The sequence below is a fragment of the Ursus americanus genome, chromosome 5, assembly GCF_024610735.1.
Source record: "Ursus americanus isolate L20-20 chromosome 5, mUrsAme1.1.p, whole genome shotgun sequence".
Lineage (NCBI taxonomy): Eukaryota > Metazoa > Chordata > Mammalia > Carnivora > Ursidae > Ursus > Ursus americanus.
In genome coordinates, this window is record NC_142131.1 from 45,900,452 (window position 1) to 45,920,100 (window position 19,649).

A 19,649-nucleotide genomic window follows, 5' to 3' on the forward strand; every position below is an offset into this window, starting at 1 on the left:
AATCTTAAAAAAAAAAAAAAAAGAGTTGGCCACTTAACCACTGAGCTACCCAGGCACACCATTAAATTAAAAAAAAAGAATTTTTTTTTTAAGATTTTATTTATTTATTTGAGAGAGAGTGAGAGAGAGAGAGTATGAGCAGTGGGGAGGGGCAGAGGAAGAGGGACAATCAGAATCCCTGCTGAGTAGGGAGCCCAACGTGGGGCTCAAGCTCAGGACCCCAGGGTCATGACCTGAGCCAAAGGCAGACGCTTAACCGACTGAGCCACCCAGGCTCCCCTAAATCAAAAATTCTTAATAGCAAGTTGACAAAAGAAGGGGAAAAAACCCTTTTTTTAATAAAGATTTTGTTGTTTGAGAGAGAGAGGGAAAGAGAGTACATGAGTGGGGGACAAGGGCAGAGGGAGAAGGAGAAGCAGTATTCCCACTAAGTGGGGAGCCTGACACGGGGGCTTTATCCCAGGACCCCAGGATCATGACCTGAGCCAAAGGCGTACACTTAACCAACTGAGCCACCCAAGTACCCCTGAAACCCTCTTGAATTTAGCTTCTATGATGAGCAATACATTGTGTTTAAAATTTTTTTTTCTTTGTTATATTTTTTTGGTTTTTGTTTTAATTTCAGTATAGTGAACAAGCAGTGTTGTATTAGTTTCAGTGTACAATATTGTGATTCAACTCTTCCATTTATTACTCAGTGCTCATTAGGATAAGCACACTCCTTAATCCCCATCACCTATTTCATCCATTCCCCCCACCAACCTCCCTTCTGGTAACAATCTGTTTTCTATAGTCAAGAGTCTGTTTTTTGGTTTGTCCCTTTTTTTTCTTTGTTTGCTCTTTTGTTTCTTAAATTGCACATATGAGTGATACCATGTAGTATTTGTCTTTCTCTGACTGGCTTATTTTGCTTAACATTACCCTCTCTGATCCAACCATATTGCTGCAGATGGCAAGATTTCTTTTTTTTTTTTTTTTGGCTGAATAATATTCTGCTGTATATGTATTTGCTTTGTTTTTTATTTAAAGATGGGAAGCATAATTGTTTTCTAATCTTATTTTGATAATCCCTATAGTTGCTATTTCTGCTGGTGTTTCTTCTGGTTCTCACTAAGAACACTTTATTTCTTTGCACGCTAGATTATTTTTGACTGTACTGTTCAGTGTCCTTGAAAGATCATTAGCAGGTCTTCTTTGAGGCATAGCATCAGGGTGTGTCCTCACAGAAAAGATTTATATTTGTTTCTAGCAGTTACCTAGAAATCCTACCAAGCAAGTTAAGCTTAAATTATATTCACAGCTTTAAGTGTTCTTTGACTTCCTGCAAATCCACCTGAAGCGAGTTTGTGGTATGGAATACTTCTCCCTCCACAGATGCATGCGTGTATACACACACACACACACACACACACACACACACACACTGCCTATGGGCATTGTGAAGAAATCTTGTTTGTAGTTCCCTTGTGAGGGAGTGAGACACTTATACTTCTTGTTAATCCCCAATCTAATGGTAAAGATCTTTGTGCTGTGTTATTGGGAGAAGGGAAAGGGAATGATTTCTTAATTCATCATTCCTTACTTTGGGTGAATCCCAGGTCTTATCTTTTATTTTCCTACAACTTCACAAGGCCTTGAAAACCTCAGTCCCATTTTCTTCTGGTACAGCAAATATCCTCCAGGCAGAAGCAATTTCAAGCTGTTTACCTCACTAGGTTCCTTAACCACCTACTTAGCCTGATTATCATCATTATTTTTTATGCTTTTCCAAAAGATGTTTTCTGTATTTTATCCAATATTTTTATAGTTGTTTTCTACAGGAAAATGGGTCCAAATAGCCTAATCTGTTTTATTACTAGAAGTGGATTGCCCCATTTATTTTTTAGTAAGCGGAAAAACAAACAGTAACTCCAACTCAGCTTAGCTAATTTCTGATAAAAGATTTTAAGCATATACCTCATTAAGATATCATCAGCAAATTCCTATATTTTCCCAGTATCTTATGCATGCAGATGTATTACTTGTTAGTAGTAAAATAATTTTTAATTAAGTTTTATATTTTTTATCCTTTCTGATTTATATAGGACTGACTTCATCAGTGTTTAGAGGCTAAGAAAAGTGGCAGATATGGATAGTGATTCTAGGCATCTTCTCATCCCTGAGGTAGATCATGAAATAATAAATCCTGGACCTATGAATATCCAGTTTGATTCATCAGATCTAAGATCCAAAAGGTAAGTGATTAAAATAAAATATTTATTCCATAACTAGGGTTTTTGATTATTAGAGACTAGAACTATGTAACCAAATATATATATAGTTTTGAATATAAAATATCCAGTTACTTAACAGCATCTGTATGTTTGTGTGTAGAAAGGAAAAAATATGAATACTCTTTCGTCTTTTATATTTGACTTTTTTGACTAAGCTCACTATTTGTGTTGTGGAAGGGATTAGGTTAAATTTTACTAAGTAAGGTGCATTTATGTAATTCATTTAACAAATATGTATTGATTACCTGCTTTGTGCAAGGTAATGTGCTAGGTACTGGGGATAAAACAGTAAAATTAATACATAATCCTTACCTTCACTTTGCTTAAATTCCATCAAATAGTTTAAGATAATTTGAGTTTAAAATTTATTTCATTGCATACCTGGAAAACCCCAAAGAATCCACTGAAAAATTATAAATAGAGAATTCAGTAAAGTGGCTGTTTACAAAATAAACAAAAAGAAGTAGTATTCCAGTAAGAAAGTGTAATGGAAGAAAAGAAAAAATAAGAGTAGCCTTAAGAATGTGCAAAATCTATATGAGAGAAACTTCAAAATAAGATTTAGTGTATTTTTTCATATCTGGGATGCTGATTGTGAGTTGAACTGTTCTTTTTTTTGTAATACAACATGAAGATAAACTGCTACCAGTACGCCTGATGCAGTAATCTCTTAGTTCTTAGAGATTTTTTTTTTAATTTACTGAAAGGCCAAACAGCGTATTTGGTATTTTATCATATATCTCTTATGCAATTATAAAAATGAAAACATAAAATATTTCAGTTAAGGTATTACTAATACTTCACATTTAGAATATCCTCTAAATCAATTTTCTGACCTGGTGTCATCAGAATTGTTTTTTTTCCCCCTCCCATACCCAATTGTTCTTCGTATCATTAAGAATGTTAATAATGTAGTATTTCTTAAAAGAATTTTATTTCCAATCACTGACACTTTTAGTTTGGATGCTTGCACTTTTCTGATCTTACCAGAAGGTGTCACAGAAGGTTTTCTGACAATGAAGGTTTTCTGGCTCATATTTCTTCTCAAATGGTCCTTAAATGGTTTGATGACTGAAATGGCCAGGAATTACAATTACCACCAGGAATAATTACTTTTATAAGAGCCACCTGGCTGACAGTGACTGAAAGATGTCCTGAATTATGAGATGTGTCCATATTTTAGAAGTGTATATATTAGAATTAGTAAAATATGATATATAATGAAAAGGCCTATTTTGTACTCAGTGGAAGGACTCTAAAGTACAGTCTAATGCTCTTTAAATTTTAGTCCATAAATTTAATGTCTCCCCCTACCCCCAAAAATGCCAGCAGCCAATTTCAAAGTTTATATGGCCCAGCAGTTTCACTTCTAAGCATTAACTCACAATGTCAAATAATAGATGTACAAGGTTGTTTAATGCAGTATTTTTTTAATAATAGTAAAAGATTTAGAACAACCAGAATGTCTTTTCTTACAGGACTGGATAAATTTTGGCACATTGATAAAATGGAATATTTTTCACCCATTTAAAAGAAGGAAGTGGCTTTGTTACATATCAAAATGAAACAAATGTTGAACTTCTTTTGTTAAATCAAAAAAAGTCCAGAATAGTGTATATAGTGTACCATCATTTGGGTAAAAATAGATTTAAAAAACTGTATAAAACAATATGTATAAATGATTCTGGAAGAATAAGTCAATTGTAAGAGTGGTTGCCTCCTCAGAGAGAAGCAGTGCTCAAGGTGGGAGCTGTGGCAGATGCTGTTGGATAAATACCCAACAACTATTCAACCACCCTACCTGTTCCTTGCCCACAGAATCTTAATTTTGTCAACAGTGGCAATAGGTTTCAGTCCAGGAGATGAAGGAGGATTGGTTTAAGCTAGTCATCATAATCCTATTTCCATTTTCCAGATACTTAATTTTTAGTCTTTCTTGAAGCTAGAGATGGCAATGTAAAATTTATCATATAAGAAATGTATCATTGTCATTTACATAGTGGCCATCACAGAAGATAATGAAATGAATCTTAAATTTTCACTTGTGTATTCCAACATCAAGTGAATACAAGAACTTGTGAATACTGATTGAATGCTCAGGATTTTTTTGAAACCTCTAAATTCTATGGTAAATAATTGACCACTGTGACAGTAGAACATAGGTCACAAAAGTGCATTCCATTGCATAAGTTAGCAGGAGTTCAGACAGTTCTCTGAGAATCTGTTTAACCGTGTAGATTAAATGGAAATGTATTTTCTATAATGAAACTTGTCAAAATGAGAAGGGATCAACTGTTGACAATCATGGGATAACTACCTAGGTAAGCATATTTTAAGGAAGGCAAATATAGGCACTTTGCAGTATTGAATGCTAATTTGCTTGTGAAATAATATCTGCTTAAGAAAACAGGAACTGTTATTTGATGAGAAAAAAGTAGGAGTACCTAAAAACATTGTTAGTTCTATTAAAAGATGGGTTACTTCACTTTATACGCATAAAAAAACCTCAGATACACTGAGGGAAGTTATATTCCATTAGAAGAACCAGCTTAGGGGCACCTGGGTGGCTCAGTCGTTAAGGGTCTGCCTTTGGCTCAGGTCATGATCCCAGGATCCTGGGATCGAGCCCTGCATCGGGCTCCCTGCTCAGCAGGAAGCCTTCTTCTCCCACTCCCACTCCCCCTGCTTGTGTTCCCTCTCTCGCTGTCTCTGTCAAATAAATAAATAAAATTTTTAAAAAAAAAAAAAAAGAAGAAGAAGAACCAGCTTAGACAACTATTTCTGAAACACTGATCATTTTAGAGTCATCATATAACTGGTGATGTCCCATTACAATGTTACCTGTGTAATATTATAATTTAGATATATTTTAAACTCTATTTACTTCTTAAAATTAGGCTTAATTTAGCCTCATCTTTATAGGTTTGTGAAATGATGAGTTTCATCATTATTCTAATATGCATTGTGATAAATACCAAGTAGTTAAGATATCATTAGTCCTTGTGCTACCTAAAAATCATTTTACATGTAACCACACTTTGGGAAACTGTGTTTGGCCATCTGAGTATAGAAAACAACATTTCATACTTTTAGTTTGCTTTTCCTCAGTTTAGCTTGTGATTAATTTTATGTCTTCCACTAGATGGCAATCAAAATCATGTATTAGTTCAAATGTAACAGTTTTAAGAACTCTCTGAACTCATAGTGTGCTGAACCTGCTTATCACATTGGTGGAACTCGGGTCTAATTAAACTCGTGGAGGATGAAGCTTGTCACTGTAGAATAGGAATACATGTCATAACCATTTGGATCAGTTGAGGAACTTCTGCAAACTATACATGTACACTTTTCTCTCTACACACCTCTCCTCCCCCTCAGTTTTTCACCCGGCTTAGGGTAGAGTTAGGAATGTGGGTGGAGGGACTTGTGATTTTTTAATGAGGTCACATAGTATATACAATTTAATATATTGCTCATTCAGGTCTAGAAATCTGCTGTGTTGTATGTGATATATTCCACTGGCAATCACTGGTCCAAGAGATTCTTCTGCTTTTCCCAGACTTTCTGGTAACCAAAGATAGAGCTGGTATTCAGGATTGCTTCATACTGTGCTTCTGCTCTGGGATTATGCCCCTTGGGAGTTGAACATTCCAGCCAGCCTGAAACCACATTGTGAAGTGGTTAATTTGTTTGTGAGCTCCGCTTTTTCAGTTTTCTTCCAGCAACATTTCCTTTTCCATTTTTCCTAGGGTCTAGGGCTTTCATGCTCCTTTTGTATCCCCAGTGTTCCACAGGACAATAATTCACCCAGCAGTTTCCTCTTAGACAATGCTTGGTAAACCATACTTTTCCTCACCCCTTTTTCACTAGTACTTATCTGTCCTATTCTTGTAGGGATCTGTTGCCTGTTTGGTGTTTTAATGGAAAACTAATGTGTCAGAGACCTAGTCTATTACCTTTTCATGGCTATTTGCATTTTAATATGGAGAATCCTAGAAATATAAAAGCCTAACCTAAAAGTTAGATTTTTGTAATTGACAACATTGCAAGAAGTCTGGCAAGCCAGTGGGACAGAGGTAGATATTGAAAATAAGCAGCATTCCTGGTGCCTTCAAACACACTATGCTACGGCCCCTGGTTTTTTAGAATGTCTACTAGTCTGCACATATGTAAGCTGGCTCTTTCTGTTTCATCTGGCAATAATACCATCCCCGAATAGCAGCCTGAATTGACTCTTTTGGGTACTTGTGGTTCTGTGAGAGAGAAGGAATAACAAAAAGTGAGGAGTTTATTAATCTGTAAAGGTAGATCTGGGCCCAATAATAATGATTGGAAGTGGTTACTGAGGCTTTGTAGTTCCATAGCTAGGGATTATGGAGATGTATAACAAGAGTCAGTGGGGAATCTGCTTCTCCCTCTGCCCCTCCCACTGCTTGTGCGCACACGTTCTCTCTCAAATAAATAAAAATCTTTAAAAAAAAATAAAAGAATATATAGCATTCCTAATTTAGGATAAAAGTATAGTATATGCAAAGGGAAAACTCATTTTCTTAAAATCATTGTTTAAATCACCTGTGCTTCTGTGGAATGTTACAAATCATGTTTTTTCTCTACTTGGAGCTCTTTTAGTAGGAGGGTATAAGGAAGTTTCTGATAACAGAAGCATAAGGAAATAAATTCCATCACATAGAGGGAAGCATTGTTGAAATATTTTGGTATATTTTATCTTGTCCTTCTTTTCTGTGATTTTTTAATGAGGTCACATAGTATATACAATTTAATATATTGCTCATTCAGTTAAAATTCATTACTTCTGCCTGTTATTCCCTAGCTGTTTCCCTGCCTGCCTCCTTCTCTCTCTGTCTCTATCCCTCCCTCTCCACTTGCCTCCTCCTGTCCTTCTTTCTTATATTTTTTCCTTATGTCAGTATTCACTAAGCTCCTGTAGTGTGCAAGAAAGTGCTCAAACACAGCGCCTACCTCCAGGGAAGGAGATAGACACACACTGAAAAAAGGGGAGCACTATGATGAGCAGTTATAAATATTTTGATTTTATTTTTTTTTTAACTCCGTACTCTTTTTATTTTTTTTAACTCATTTTGCATTAGGAAAAATACTGGTTTACCCCATCCTGAGCCAGCATTACCAAGAACCCTGCGGAATTATATCCCTGTGAGTAACTATGCTGTATGGTCTGGTTGAGCCCAGCCAGGAATACAATGAGGCCATTTGTAGTACTGATGGCTAGGTGTTCGGGGGCTTTCTGTGCAGGCACTGCTCTGGGTAAGAACATTTGTTGTGGTAGTTGTTTTGACTGAGGTTGAAGTTCTTTCATTTGATTTTTGTTTTGTTTGTAATATGTAGGTGGTAGATTTTCTAAAGGATTAAGCTGGATGAAGTTTACTAACATCTGGTTACAAACTTTTCTAAAGGAAAAACCTATTCAGATGCTCCCTGACATAGATGTGACAAGGGCATGAGGCCTTCTCCCTGCTTACCCCTCTGCCCACAAGGAAGGGGAATAGCAGCCCTTATCTCCACCTCTAAGTCCCTAAGGAGACTTTTAGTGGTCTATGGCAGGAGTTAGCAAACTTTTTTCTGTAAAAGGCCAGATAGTAAATATTGTAGGCTTTGCGGTCCTATGATTTAAACTTTGCCATTGTAGGGTGATAGTAGCCATAGAATACAAAATTACATGGACATGACTGTGATCCAATAGAATATACCATAGACTGTGTGTGTCCTATCCTGCCATAATCTATCAACCTGTGATCTTTAGGAATGCATTTTAGGGACTCAGGTGTAAGCAACCATAGGGACTGGTGCTTCCTACTTCTGTGACTCCTAGGGGTACCTCTTGCCTTGTTTCTGGAAAAGTTAGAAAGTAAAGCCTACTCACCTTAAGTTCACTCTACCCCCACAACTGTTTCTAATAAAACTGTTCTCATAATAATTGTTCTGATCAAAATGGCCCTGTCTATAGCCTTTCCCTGAACTTCACGCCCCTGATGCAAGCCTAAAGTCCTTTGGCAAGGTCATCCAAGGATTTTAACTGCTATAAACTCTAGGGATAGAGACTGAAGTCAGAATGATATATAAGGGGAAAGTACCAGGTTTCAAAGAGAAGTAAAAAGTTTTACAGTAAAAATTGTGCTTAAGAATCACTGAAATGGGGGCACCTGGGTGGCACAGCGGTTAAGCGTCTGCCTTCGGCTCAGGGCGTGATCCCGACGTTATGAGATCGAGCCCCACATCAGGCTCCTCCGCTATGAGCCTGCTTCTTCCTCTCCCACTCCCCCTGCTTGTGTTCCCTCTCTCGCTGGCTGTCTCTATCTATGTCAAATAAATAAATAAATAAATCTTTAAAAAAAAAAAAAAAGAATCACTGAAATGTCCCCCAAAAAACTATATGGTCAGTATTTTCTCATATTAAGAATTCTTTTTTTTTTTTAAGATTTTATTTATTCATTTTTAGAGAGAGAGAGAGTGAAGGGAGGGGCAAAGGGGAGGGAAAGGGACAAGCAGACTATATGCTGAGTGCAGAGCCTGACACAGGGTTTGATCTCACGACCCTGAGATCAAGACCTGAGCCGAAATCACAAGTGTTACACTTAACTCACAAAGACACCCAGGCACCCCAAGAATTCTTTCTAAACATTATGTTAAAAAATATGAATTTAAATGTATCATAATTTAATAATGTTTAAATATGCTGTTTACAATTTATTAAAATAATGCTGATTAGCAGGTTTCTACATACCATATTATGATTTCCTTCTAGCAGAGTCTCAAAAGTATAATTATTAGATTAAAGAATATAAACACAGTTAAGGCTTTTGATGTTACAGCCAAATTGTTTTCTACAAAGATCATTCCACATTATACTCCTACCATCAGTGTATGAAAGTTCCTATTTCACAGTTCCCTTTCTAGCACTGTTTATTTTTTTTTCCTAAAATATCTCTTATATTTTATTTATAAAACTTCCCTATATGTAAAAGTTGGTTAATAGAAGCTAGTTAACAGAGCAGGTTTTACAGTGGACTCTTGCCTTTATGGGTCTATTCTGTTACTGTGGCTGAGTCGGCTAAGTAGCATTCCATACAGCTAACAATGGGTCCTGATCAGGCTCCTACAATATTTGCCATTTGTGTCAAAAATTTAGCCTTTATCACCTGAATGACCATTTGGGTAGACCATCTGTTGCTAGTACCTTTCCAGGGGCAAAGCAGAAGTTCTCTTAGCCATCTGTCTTTCTTGAGTCATGATGAAGATTTCTAAGGCTTGATGTGTAGTATCCCTTTCTTAAGTTATGGGAGAGGAACAAGAAAGAGGCTCATTTTCTTTGATGACCTGTTTAAAGAATAGACGAGTTTTCCTTTTAGTGTTTTCAGTTTCTAGGCAATTGATTTAAAATAGCAAAACAATAATATAGATATTCATTTGAAGAATCACATGTATATATTAAAAATAAGATTTATCTTAGTATTTATATTTACTCAGTTCTTTACCTTTTTGTGTTACCTTTCTAGTTTTTAAGGAAAGGAAATTTAAGTTAAAATGCTGACCTGACATTTTTCTTCTTCCCCATTTTTTTTTTAATGGAGAATATTTAGGTTACAAAACGGGAAATTTTATTTATTTTCCAGAAATTCTTTTGGTAGATTTGTGTAAGAAAGAGAGTAGTAATTGGCATGACATTGCAGGCTGAGGCCTACCCTTTATTTATAATTACTACATACTCATACGCTATTTCAAAATATTAAGTTAATGATATTCTTACTTTATTGCACTTAAGCTAATTGGGACAATTTGTGATTTATTTTGGCATTCTCATAGAGCGGTTTTAAGAGTTGTTGGAAAACTATGCTCTCTTGGGAATTTTTCCCACATTCCTAATGTTCCTTTGTTGAGGTCACTCACCATGTCCCATTCGGATCTGTTTTTTCTAGATGGAAGATAGGATGCAGTGATGGTGGTGGTACTATTTTATATCAACCTAGAGAAAAATGGAAGAACTGTATGTTGGTGTTTGCTTACAAGTGCTTCTAACTTGGTTCCTGGTGTTTATTTAATTCTTTTACCCTCAATCCAGTGCTGATACTAAAAACAAAACAAAAATCCTCACATTGCTGTTACTGATCATTTTGTGGCCATAAAAGAAAAGATTATTTGTTTTCAGGACAGTAGGATTAAGCCAGTTTATGGATTTTTTTTTAAAGGTTTTATTTATTTGAGAGAGAGAGTGCAAAGGCAGGGAAGGGCTAAGGGAGGAAGAGAGAGAATCTCAAGCAGACTCTGTGCCCAGTGTGGAGCCCAACTCTGAGATCCCAACCCAAAATGAAACCAAGAGTCAGACACAACCGACTAAGCCACTCAGGCACCCCCAGTTTATATATTTTTGCAAACCAAAATTTGGAAGCTTGAATTGCATTGAAAGAATTTTGAAATTCATTCTTAGCAGAATCTATATATTTAATTAAGATACACAGGCCTGAGAATTAATATTCAGGTGAAGTTCTATGTCTACATGGTGTTGATAAAGTTGTTTACTTGCAACTAAGTAAGCTTGGAGTTCTAAAATAAGGAATCCATAATTTTCAAGCTGGGGTTTATTAACATTTATTTTTTTCATCGTAGCACCCTTATCAGTTAAAAAAATAAAAATAACAATCTAAAAATAATGGGACTGAATATGTATGTGTGTGTGCATACATGTGGGTATTCACTGGCTTTTTATGTACATGTACTACTGAACTTACATATTATATACATTATAAAACATAAAAATTATAAGATACAATAATCAGCCTTGGTAAAATTAGCTTTAAATTTTATTTATGAACAGTATATTAATACTTTTGCTATCATGTATATTATCAATAATAATTGAATATGCTCTATTATCTTAAAATATTTTGTTACACTTTGCTACACAGTAATTCAAACTAATTTGAAGTTTATTTGCATCTCATCCAACAATTATGTGGAAGTTTTTGTTGAAATTTACCTGTTAGATTTTCGTTCTCCCTGATGTCACTCGGTTCTTACATTGAGTGATGGTAGTGCTATTTTGTATATTCTAGTATTCTATGCTAATTTTAAAGTCCAAAATAATAGTGTTTTTTAATACTGTTAATTTGGAAACAACCAGTAGTTTTGTTCATCTTCTTTGGTTTTGTCTCCAAATTATCCCCCAATCTCTCCTTTCCTTCATTTTTCACATTCTCCTAGCTCTATTTTCCACTCACTTCCAGCATTTGCTTCCCAGCATACACATACACCTGGAGAAGGAGGAGAAAAGGCATTGAATTAGAGTCTTCACAAGGTGGCTGATCTCTCTTCTGGGGGAAGGGGAGAACTTAATAGAACCATCTTTACCAGGTTAACTGTGGGAGAAATCAAAACTGCTGCAACCCATGAGCTTCTATCCAAAGTGGAGGAGCTGCCCACCTGGTCTGAACATTCCATTGACAGGGCACTAAATATTTGAGGAAGGTCCTAAAGTTTATTAAAAGGTTTATAAACTTTTACCATTTTTTTAAAGATTTATCTATCTATTTGAGAGAGAGAGAGAACACATGTGCGAGTGGTGGCAGGGGCAGAAGGAGAGAATCTCAAGCAGACTCTCCACTGGGGGCAGAGCCCAGCCTGGGACTCAGTCCTACTACCCACGAGATCATGACCTGACCTGAAACCAAGAGTTGGTCGCTCATCCGAGTGAGCCACCCAGGTGCCCCAAACTTTTACAGTTTTTTATAAAGTTTATTAAAAATGTTATATAGGGGGGGCGCCTGGGTGGCACAGCGGTTAAGCGTCTGCCTTCGGCTCAGGGCATGATCCTGGCGTTATGGGATCGAGCCCCACATCAGGCTCCTCCGCTATGAGCCTGCTTCTTCCTCTCCCACTCCCCCTGCTTGTGTTCCCTCTCTCACTGGCTGTCTCTATCTCTGTCGAATAAATAAATAAAATCTTTAAAAAAAAAATGTTATATAGGGGCACGTGGGTGGTTCAGTCAGTTAAGCAACTTGCCTTTGGCTCAGGTCTTGATCCCAAGTCCTGGAATTGAGCCCCACATCAGGCTCCCTGCTCAGTGGGGAGTTTGCTTCTCCCTCTCTGCCTGACCCTCTCCCTGCTCCTTCTCTCTCTTGCTCACTCTCTCTCTCGCTCTCAGATAAATAAATAAATCTTTTTAAAAAATGTTATATAAACTAATGTTTTATTTGATGATTTATAATGTTTGAAAATTTCCATTTTTGAAATATTTTGAATGTTTAATTTCACTGATTTGTAAACATTTTATAGTCTAAACAGTTTATAGTGAAAATACTGATTGATACTTGTATTACATGGAATAAATACCAAGATACTAGTGTTGTCATTTGCTTCATTATTACAATTATTATTTTGACTTTTTTATGTTTAATAACAGATTCAAAGGCCATTAACATACTTTGGAAGTTTTTAAATGTTAGAAAAAGTTTCATCCATGTATGTTAGATTGTAGATAGGAGTTTTTGTAAGTGACAGACATCCTTTTCAGCAATAAAATTATATACAATGGAAACACTTCTAAACATCCATTATCAGAATATTCTCTGTTCAGTGTGAATTTTTAAAAAGCAGCTACTTTCTTGGGGCGCCTGGGTGACTCAGTCAGTTAAGGAACCGACTCTTGATTTCAGTTTGGGTCTTGATCTCAAATAATGACTTCAAGCCCCACCCAGCGTGGAGCCTTCTTAAGTACGTTGAGGCTTTTAGGTTTTTAATGCATGCTGTGTACCTATGTAGCATACTTGTGATAGCAACTTGCCATCACAGGAGGGGTTAACAAATTTGGACAGTTGTCTTTTTATAGAAAAGTAGGTAGGGGCGCCTGGGTGGCTCAGGCGTTAAGTGTCTGCCTTTGGCTCAGGCCGTGATCCCAGCGTTCTGGGATCGAGCCCCTCATCAGGCTCCTCCGCTGGGAGCCTGCTTCTTCCTCTCCCACTCCCCCTGCTTGTGTTCCCTCTCTTGCTGGCTGTCTCTCTGTCAGATAAATAAAATCTTTAAAAAAAAAAATAGAAAAGTAGGTAACTTGTGTTTAAGTTTGACACATCTTTATTAAGGTAGTTTGCCAAAAGATAACCAGTAAATTCTGTATGATACAAAAGATTTTTTTGGGGGGGGGGTCCCTTTTCATCTCATTACTAAATTTGGGAAGAATGTGTTAATTCAAGTTATATTTTTAAAGTCTTTTATCACATGATATATGTACAGAAGACTGTATAGCATGTATGTACATTTTTTTAAAAAGATTTTATTTATTTGAGAGAGAGAGAGAGCACAAACAGGGGGAGGGGCAGAGGTAGAGGGAGAAGTAGACTCGTCGCTGAGCAGCGAGTTCTACCATGGGCTCAGTCTCAGGACCCTGGGATCATGACCTGAGCTGAAGGGAGACGCTTAACCGACTGAGCCACCCAGGCACCCCATAGGTACAATTTTAAAAATAATTATAAAGCCAACATCTATGCAGCCAACACCAAGGTGTAGAAATGGCAGCACCCCAGAAGTTCCTCATATATCTTAACCAAACACATCCTCCTTCCCTCCTTCCCCAGGTAACCACTGTCCTGATATTTGTGTGACCATTTCCCTACTTTTGTTTATTGTCTCTGTATCCTAAATACTTAATTCAGTTTACTTTTTGGTGTACTTCATGTAAATGAGATCGTTCTATATGCATTGTTTTAGAATTTTTGTTCAGCAGTGTAATTTCCATCCAAGTTGTATGTAACAGTATTTCTTTCCCATGTTTTCTGGTATTTTATTCTATGACTATCTGAAGTTTATGTATACATTCTACTCTAGTTAGACATTTGGGTTGTCTCTAGTGTGAAGATCTTACAATTAATGTTCTTATAAACATTATTGCATGTGTGTCTTAGCATACACGTGCAAGAACTTTCCTAGGATATATGTATGTGTATATTCAACTTAATTAACTAGATAATGCCAAACTCTTTTCTACAGGAGTTAAACCAGTTCACATTCCCATTATACTGTCTAAGAATTTTGATTACTCTACCTCCTGCTAGTACTTGGTATTGTTAGATTTTAAAATTTGAGGAATTCTGGTGATCATATAATGGAATCTCATGTTTCTTGCAAGATAATGAGGTTGGCAAAATGTTATTAATGGTTACTTCCAGGATTATGGGTGATTGTTGTATTTGCTATGTTTTTTTATGCTTTCTGAAGTATTTATACTTAACTCGTTAGCTACCACCCCATTTCTTTCACTCCTTTTTACAAAAAACTCTTTGCAAGTATTATTTATACTCACTATACCCAATTTTTCTCTTGAACCCAATTCACAGACAGGCTTTTGCCCTTACTACTCCACTTAAACTGCTCACATCACAGTCACCAGTGGTCATTTCATTGATCAGTTCTCATCTCATTTGACTTAGCGGTAGCACTTGACATGGTTAATCATTCTGTCCTCCTGAAAAATGTTTAATTGGTTTGAGGACAACACACTAAATTAACACACTAAATTGATTTTTGTTGCTGCTTCTTATTTTGTATAGTATTTAACACTTTGGTTACTCCCTCCATCATTTCTCCCCCGTTTTACTTTAAACATTTTAAACTTACAGAAAAGTTTAAAGAATTATCCCCATAATTTTTCATTAACTTTTTTCCTGATTTTAAAAGTAATACAAGTTTTGATGATTGTACTATGGTTATATAAGATATCATCATTGGGGAACTTGAGTGGAGTGTTTATGGGAACTCTCTGTACTATTTTTCTAACTTCTTTGTGACTCTATAAATTATTTCAAAATACTGGAGCACCTGGCTGGCTCAGTTGGTAGGGCATGTGACTCTTGGTCTTCAGATTGTGAGTTCAAGCCCCACGCTGAAGATAGAGTTTACTTTTAAAAAATTATTTCAAGGGACGCCTGGGCGGCTCAGTCATTGGGTGTCTGCCTTCAGCTCAGGGCATGATCCCAGGGTCCTGGGATCGAGCCCCACATCAGGCTCCCTGCTCTGCTGGGAGCCTGCTTCTTTCTCTCCCACTCCCCCTGCTTGTGTTCCCTCTCTCGCTTGCTGTCTCTCTCTCTGTCAAATAAATAAAATCTTTAAAAAAATGTATTAAAAAAAAATCTTTTCAAAGTAGACTTTTCTTAAAATAATACACCATATTTTACTTACCATATTCTAATGAGCTTTTATGATATGCCAAGTTCTATCCTAGCCCCTGAGAATATAGGAGTGACCAAATTGACAAAAATCCCTGCTCTTATGGAGCTTAACATTTACTGGAAGCAATCAATAATGAATAAGTATATATTGTGTTAGTATAAATGCTAAAGAGATACTGTAAAGCAGAGAAGATATATGAAATGACAAGGGTAGAGAAGGTGGGTTGAAATTTTAGCTATGCTGTCAAGGGTAGTTAAATACCTCATTCCTCAAATGAGGAAAGAATTGAAAGAAGTAAAGAGGCAAGCCATGCAGATATTTAGGGGAAAGGCTTCAAAGGCTTTTACCTGAAAAGCCTTCAGGCTTTTACCTGAAATTAGTAACAAAGGTCCTGGAGTAGGTGCATGCTTGCAGTGTCTCAGAAATTGTGAGGAGGCTAGTGTGATTAGTATTTTAATCAGTGAAGTCCAAGAGATGGGGTAGGGGAGAGGGGGTGGCAATAGCAGTCCGATGTATGAATCAGGAGTTCAGGCTAGAGATAATAGGTTGATCACCATCAGCATATGCATGATATTTAAATTTACGTGACTAGATGAGTCCACCAAGAGATTGAGTCTAGATAGATAAGAGAAAATGTCAGTGGCTTGAGCTCTGGATTACTCTAATTATTTGAGGGTTGCGGTTTGAGAAGGAATTAGCAGAGGAGACCAAGACTGGGGGTTCTTCCCTATAGGATCATATCCTTTGTTAGCATGTGAAGTTCTCCATGTCCTTGCCCAGGTTTACCTATGTCTTACCCCTTTTCTTCCTACTACTTAGAGTTTTCAAAAACACATCATGCTTCCTTTCCTGGTTCTTTCTACATGCTTTTATATATTTTTTAGAAACCCTATTTCTTTCCTTTTTTCCCATATCTGACTAAGTGTATCTTTTAGGATTCACCTCAGCTGTAACTTCCTCAGTGGTCTGCTAGACGTGGTTTAGCTTCTCCTTCTGTTTGATCACATAGTACGCTGCACATACCTAGTACCACACAACTCTGTCCACTCTTTCTTGCTCCCACTGTTGCTCATAAGTACTCACTCTCTTTCTGTATTTTTCCCTCTGGATTGGAATTGCTTACCTATGTATCTCCTCCAGCAGATTATGATCCTTCAGGTTCTATGTCTTATTCATTGTTAAATGTTTAGAACTATGCTTAATACTTGCTTGGCACTTAATAAATAATATTTAATAAATTTGAGAACCAGTACAAATTAATTAACCATAAAAGAGAAAATTCTTGGGCTCAGCCTTTGATAATGAGTGAAATTGAAGTGTAGAGCAGGGTTTTTGTGAAAAAGGATGTTGTATAAGCATCAGAGGAAGTGAGAAACACATTAGCAAACTACAGGTCACCAATATTTTTATTGTAGCAGCAAGGAATTTCTAGGTACAATGGCTTGATTAACTTCTTTTCTGTCTTTATTGAAAAGCTGCATGTCAAGACACAGCATTTTACCAAGCAGGAAGAAACATGTACAGTGGATTCATTATTTTGAATGTTTATTTTGCTTGAGATTTTTGAATACTTGATTCCCTTTTCATTTTTTAACAACCTACCCCAATCTGGCAGGTTTTGGAGTGCTTCAGCTTTCATAGCGTTGTGAATAAAGGAACAGCTTTAAGTCATGGGCCTTCATATTGAATATGAACCTTAAGAGTCATGGAATTGTTGTTAAACTTCAGAGAAGCATAACTGGTCAGTAGAAGGGTGGAGACAAACTTAAAAGCCAAAATTTTTTAAGGAATTTAAGGAGTGGAACCTAGAAAAGGTGTTAGTTAGAAATAATTTTTCTCTGTTTATAAGGGTATTAAATGAAAATATGGGATTTTGAGTCACATTTTTAAATATTTTAAATATTTTAAAAATTTCGCTAAATGTTAAAAGCATTTTCTTCTGCAGCGTGACCATACATATTTATAAGGTAAAACAAATGTAACTTCTACATGAAATATTATAATTTATTTTTACTTTGGCACAGTTCTCATTTGGGAAGTAACGCTGATAGGAAGCAATCATGTGAAACCATGATGAAAAGAAAAAGCCCAAGTTTCAAAAGTATTTTACTCTTAATACTGTTTTCTGTATACTATTAATTTTAAAAGTGTTTTCAGAGCCAACTGAAGTTCAATTTAGAAATGTAATTTATATTTTTTGCTCTCTCAGTTGGAGCCTTAAGCGTATGTTTCTAATAATTTAGTTAAAATGTGCTGAGTTGGATATTTTTTTAAGAGAATCTGTTTTGAAAAGATTCCAAAATATTTGTTTGAACAGGCACTCAGCATCTCGATGAAAACTGTTGGAAAAGAAAAACTTTCAGAGTCATTCTGCTCTCAGAGTACCCAAGCCAACTAAACTGGTACAGTTAACACTTCTGTTAGAGGCCAGAAGCCAAAAAATGTAGCATTTCCTGGACTGCTTTTCAGCAAGCCTTAAAGCCAACTTAGTGGTTGATATTAATACCGTTTTCAGAGTAAAAAGCTGCAAGTAGAACATCTACACCTCTTTATTAATATCATACTTCTTAGTCTCTTTTAGTGATCCTTGATTAGTTACAGTCTCTGTTTTATGTTGGCATTAAAGCTGTAATTCTTTATTGAATTTTGTGTGGGGTATTGTTCTTGCAAAAGAAGAAATGAATGCTCTGCTCTGTAGATTGTGACCCCAGGTATGATTAAACTGTCTCCTGGATGTAAATATTTTTACACTGTTTTTTAGTACTGCTGTCACAGTAGATATACAAATTATATAGAACACTGTAATGCTTTGGGAGGGTTGGTAGTTATCTAAGTCTACCAAATTTATAAGTAAGGATAGTTTATTCAGCCTCTGACCCTCTTGTTTTCTTTATATCCCTTTCAGATTTATTGACATCCCTTATTTCACTTAGTAGTGACATGCTTAGTAGAGAGAGACTGTCATGTTGATCTATATGTCCACATATTTGCTCTAGTAAGTGCTCAACTTTAAGATATTTGTTGGTTTGAACTGGAAAGGACCCATCCTATTTAGGTGCTGTGGTAGAGAATAAATAGCAAAAGAAAGATTCAGAGATTCTGTATACTAACTAGAGAGACAGGATTAGATTTAGTATCTATACTACCATTTCTCTAATATCTAGTAGTTGGAAAAATAGCAGAAACTAACGTTTCAGTCACTTGGTTTTTCAAGTACTTCCACACGATTAGACTAACTGTCTCCAGAAATGACTAACAAATTTTTTATTTAAGTTCAATTTAATTAACATATAGTATATTATTAGTTTCAGAGGTAGAATTTAGTGATTCATCAGTTGTATATAACACCCAGTGTTCATTCCATCAAGTGCCCTCCTTAATGCCCATCACCCACTTACCCCATCCCCCTATACCCCCACCCCTCCAGCAACCCTCAGTTTGTCTCCTATAATTAAGAGTCTCTATGGTTTGTCTCCGCCTCTGTTTTTGTCTTATTTTTCCTTCCCTTCCCCTCTGTTCATCTGTTTTGTTTCTTAAATTCCACATATGAGTGAAATCATATGATATTTGTCTTTCTCTGACTGACTTATTTCACTTAGCATAATACCCTCTAGTTCCATCCATGTTGTTGCAAATGGCAAGATTTTATTCTTTTTGATGACTGAGTATAATATTCCACTGTATATATACCACATCTTTTTTATCCATTTATCTTTCAGTGGACATCTGGGCTCTTTCCATAGTTTGACTGTTGTGGACATTGCTACTGTAAACATTGGGGTGCATGTGCCCCTTCAAATCACTATGTTTGTATCCTTTGTATAAGTACCTAATAGTGCAATTGCTGGATCATAGGGTAGTTCTGTTTTTTTACTTTTTGAGGAACGTCCATACTGTCTTCCAGAGTGGCTGCACCACTTTGCATTTCCAACAAGAGTGTAAGAGGGTTCCCCTTTCTTTGCATCCTCACCAACATCTATTGTTTCCTGAGTTGTTAATTTTAGCCATTCTGACTGGTGTGAGGTGTTATCTCGTTATGGTTTTGATTTGTATTTCCCTGAGGCTGAGTGATGTTGAGCATTTTTTCATGTGTCTGTTGGCCATTTGTATGTCTTCTTTTGGAGAAATGTCTGTTTATGTCTTCTGCCCATTTCTTGACTGAATTTTTTGTTTTTTGAATATTAT

At 36.3% G+C, this 19,649-nt stretch overlaps 1 protein-coding gene across 5 annotated transcripts in view; it reads left to right on the forward strand.

Annotated features, from left to right (window-relative positions):
• SLC38A9 (solute carrier family 38 member 9) overlaps positions 1–19,649 on the forward strand; it is a 77,520-nt gene that overhangs the window by 10,502 nt on the left and 47,369 nt on the right. The window contains exons 1-2 of one of the 5 annotated variants that reach the window (XM_045794330.2): positions 2,145–2,234; positions 7,382–7,445. Coding sequence is in view for 2 of the 5 variants with exons in the window: in XM_045794329.2 (XP_045650285.2) it covers positions 19,122–19,274 (153 nt within the window). In the remaining 3 variants the exon portion in view is untranslated. Of the gene's footprint in view, positions 1–2,084; positions 2,235–7,381; positions 7,446–12,621; positions 19,275–19,649 lie in introns of those variants that run through there. The other 4 variants (XM_045794326.2, XM_087862142.1, XM_045794327.2 and 1 more) reach the window with 4 other exon arrangements.